Source organism: Triticum aestivum, chromosome 5B (assembly GCF_018294505.1).
Source record: "Triticum aestivum cultivar Chinese Spring chromosome 5B, IWGSC CS RefSeq v2.1, whole genome shotgun sequence".
NCBI lineage: Eukaryota > Viridiplantae > Streptophyta > Magnoliopsida > Poales > Poaceae > Triticum > Triticum aestivum.
Window position 1 is genome coordinate 186,045,267 of NC_057807.1, and position 3,498 is coordinate 186,048,764.

At 48.5% G+C, this 3,498-nt stretch overlaps 1 protein-coding gene across 1 annotated transcript in view; it reads right to left on the bottom strand.

Annotated features, from left to right (window-relative positions):
- Nucleotides 1–3,498, bottom strand: part of LOC123110972 (proteasome subunit alpha type-5) — a 5,943-nt gene that overhangs the window by 1,769 nt on the left and 676 nt on the right. The window contains exons 3-6 of the mRNA XM_044531631.1: nt 2,960–3,040; nt 2,169–2,282; nt 1,991–2,092; nt 1,848–1,906 (exon numbers count right to left, since the gene is read on the bottom strand). Coding sequence (XP_044387566.1) covers nt 1,848–1,906; nt 1,991–2,092; nt 2,169–2,282; nt 2,960–3,040 — 356 coding nt within the window. The remainder of the gene's footprint in view (nt 1–1,847; nt 1,907–1,990; nt 2,093–2,168; nt 2,283–2,959; nt 3,041–3,498) is intronic.

The following is a 3,498-nucleotide window of genomic DNA, read 5'->3' on the forward strand; positions in this document are numbered from 1 at the left end:
GCCCTCAAGCGCTCCCTCCCCTCCTCCTCCCCCTCCCCCTGCCGCCGCCGGTGCTCCCCGCCGGGCAAAGCCCTGGTGGATCCGGCGGCGGCGGGACTTCGCTCCCAGGCGGCCTCCCCCCTCGAGCGTGGGGCTCGACGAGGCTGACGGAGCTGCGCTTCTCCGAACCTAGGGTTTCGCGATGGCGGCCCCAGATCCAGAGGGTCGGGCCTCAGGACTGGCGTGGCGAGCACGCGGGCGGCGCGGCGCGACCCTTTGGGGGCGCGGCTGCGGCTGCTTGGCTGTGCCCCGGCGGATCCGGGTGGCGGAGGCTGCGGGCCGGCGCGGCAGCGGCCATGGTCGGCGGCGGCAAGGTGCAGGTGGCTGGTCTCCGCGACGGCGCCACTAGCCCTGCTCGACGCGTCCCGTGCGATGGCTGGCCTTGTCTGGCAGCCATCCAGCAGCTGCTGCACTGCGCTGGCCGGTGCTTCCCTACATAGACAGTGACAATACGTGGTTTCCCTCTCGGTGCTGGTGGTCCTCTCTGGCGATCTGCTTCCCCATCTCCTGTTTGCTCTGCTTCGGCGGTTTTGGGGTTCTGGTCTTGGGCCGGGCGAAATCCCTGCGCGGCGTTGGCCTGCGCTGACAACGGCGACACCTGAGGGTGCCGTTACCTCCATGGAGGCGCTGTCATGGCCCAGACTGGACCCTCTCCTCGGGCACCGGGGGAAACCCTTGGTCCAGTTCCCTGGACAAGGCAGCGACGGCGTCTCAGCGCCGTTCCTTTCTTGAAAGCGCTGCTTGGGTCGCACTTGGAGTCCCCTATGCGTCAGCTGGAGATGGTGGCCTCCCCGGTCTTTCCGGCGAGGTTTGCTGGTAATGCGATGCTGTGATGAGGGCTGCAGCATGGAGCGTGGGCGTCCGGGGCGCAATGTACGCCGGCGCCGGCACGTCCAAGACGATGGCTTCGCTAGTTCTGGCTGGGTCCTGCCATCCACCTGCCGTCTCCTAGGCACATATGGGTGGAAGGTACGTTGGCCCGGTCAGCCCTGGAGATGCAGTCTTCTTCGGAGGCGCCTGGCAACGGCTGTGACGCGGCCTTGAGGCTCTGTGTCTAGCTACCTTGCCATTCATGGTTGGAGGCTGGACAAGGCTAGACCTTTCGTTGTTGCGGTCTGTAGTTGGTAGCACCTCCTCACCTGCTTGTCTGGTGAGGACGATGGTGTGTGTGCGTGTGTCCCTCCTCCCGCGAGGTTGTACCTGTACTGCTGTTCTCTTCCTGTTCAATGAAATGAAACGCAAACTCTTTTGCGTTTTCTCGAAAAAAAAAAAAAACTCCAATCTTATGGGGCAGCAAGGAGCCCGTAAAAATTGAATCAGGAGTTGGTTGGGAAATATAGTCCAGAAGAATTAGCAAGCTAAATGTTTCCAGTTAGGAAACTGTAAGTCATGTAAGAAGCTAACACCCCCTATATAAGGATGCCTAGGACTCAAAAAATAGTAAGGAGTGAACAACCAACGTCTCAAAAGTCTTGGTACCGCACAGAAGGTTCAAACGGCCAGAATCAAGGCCCAAGGGTAGATGACATACTAAGGCTTATGCAAGCAAAGAATCGATAATATATGAGAAACTGTGACAGGATAACAATATGTCCTAACTTCTAAGTTATTGTGTAAGATAAGTTGCAAATTGCAACTAACATAATTTTTTTGTTTGTCACCACAGGAAGTCAATGAGCACGACTACAACATCAAATAATACTAGAACAAACAAGCAAAACTGAAAGCACACTCAAAGACAACTGTGCAAGTATGCCTCCTGAATTCAATTATAAAGTCTTAGTCAGTTTGTGATGATCGGTACTCACAAGCTCGGCCCATTTTCATCATGACCAGCAATAAGGAGAGAAACTCCAAAAGGTCGTGACTGCAGAAGGAAATAAGTAGATCAGAAACTCCTGTGGTAGTGTTATGTTCGGATAGTAACACTGTAATAGCACAAAATGCTCACCATAGACTCTTCTTCACCTTCTCCAAAGCGAAGAGCTAGATCGCAAATAGCTTGTGTGGTAGACTCAACTGTCATCGGTTCCCCATATGAGAATCTATGGTTCTGATTATGAGCATACAGTGAGATAACAGATAAGGTAATGAACAAAGTGAATAAAGTATACAAGAAAGAGAAGTACTTGGGTCTCCACTCGAGCATGCTCAACCAATGTTCTTGCATCAGCAATAAGGCCACTCATGGCACAGCCTACATGCTCATCAATTTCCATAATTTTCTCAACACTGCTAGGTTCCTGTATGAAAGGCAAATTGGTAATCATACTTTTGACACAATTGGACATCACACGAAGCAATATAATCAGTACAAAAATATTGTGGCAACCAAGACACATGATACTTCTGAAAAATGGAAATGGAAGAGTTTTAATTTTTTACCAAATACTATATCAAATATCCAAGATATAATGTCATAAGTTGCAATATATTCAAAAAAATTGTGTATGTCAGTCACTCATAATATATGAAGCATCACAGGATGAGGAAACCAATTGAGCAGAAAGATTCCATCATCGTAAATCTAAGACTTGATATGTGCCTTTTACATTATTCATTATATACACTAGAAAGTCGAATATCACAAATAACAAACAACTGACACATTTATATGGAACATAAACTGGAAAAGATAGACGATTTAGTCCACTGATGCATTGGAACCAGCAAAAAGAAGCCCCAAAACAAAATCCCTAAGAGGATCAGGATTATTCTAAAGCAAAACTAAGCATAATACGAACTCATCCATCACGCCGAAAGCTCAAGGATCAGTGATACAGAAATATAGGAACGTTGCATTGACATTGAGTACTAAAATAAAAACAAATAACAGTCCCAAAGGTACATTTCAATGATACAAGTGGACAAGCAAACAGCAGTTTTTTTTTTTTGCAGGGGCACAACCAACAGCAGTTACCAGCAATGGAGACGTCACACGTTTCTCCACAGCAAGAACAACCCCATCCTTCGTCTTCAACCCGATTGCAGTAGATCCCAACTGCAAAAGGCATGAGCATCAACAAAACCATCACTCATATGCACATACAAATTTAAACAGTGAGATTCCAACTTAATCTCGCCACAACTATCACGACAATGACCCAGAAAATGCCAATTATATAATCAATGAAATCACCTACAAATAGCGCTCAAAAAAAAATCACCTACAAATATATAGACTTCAACTTGCGAGTCAACAAGAAGACATAACCAAGCCTAAATGAGCGTAGAACCCTACTCCATATTACAATACTTCATTGCAAGCCCCTAAAGACTACTAAAGTTGTCGCCCTGATTCACAATGTCAGGAAACAGCGATACATGCTGCATCTAGCCATTGGTTCGTCCTAACAACACGAATCGTGCGGCCTAAAATACATCTTCCGAAACAACCCCGGGCAACTACTCGACAACCGATTCCTAAGAATAGACTGCGGCTGCCTCCTCACCAAATCT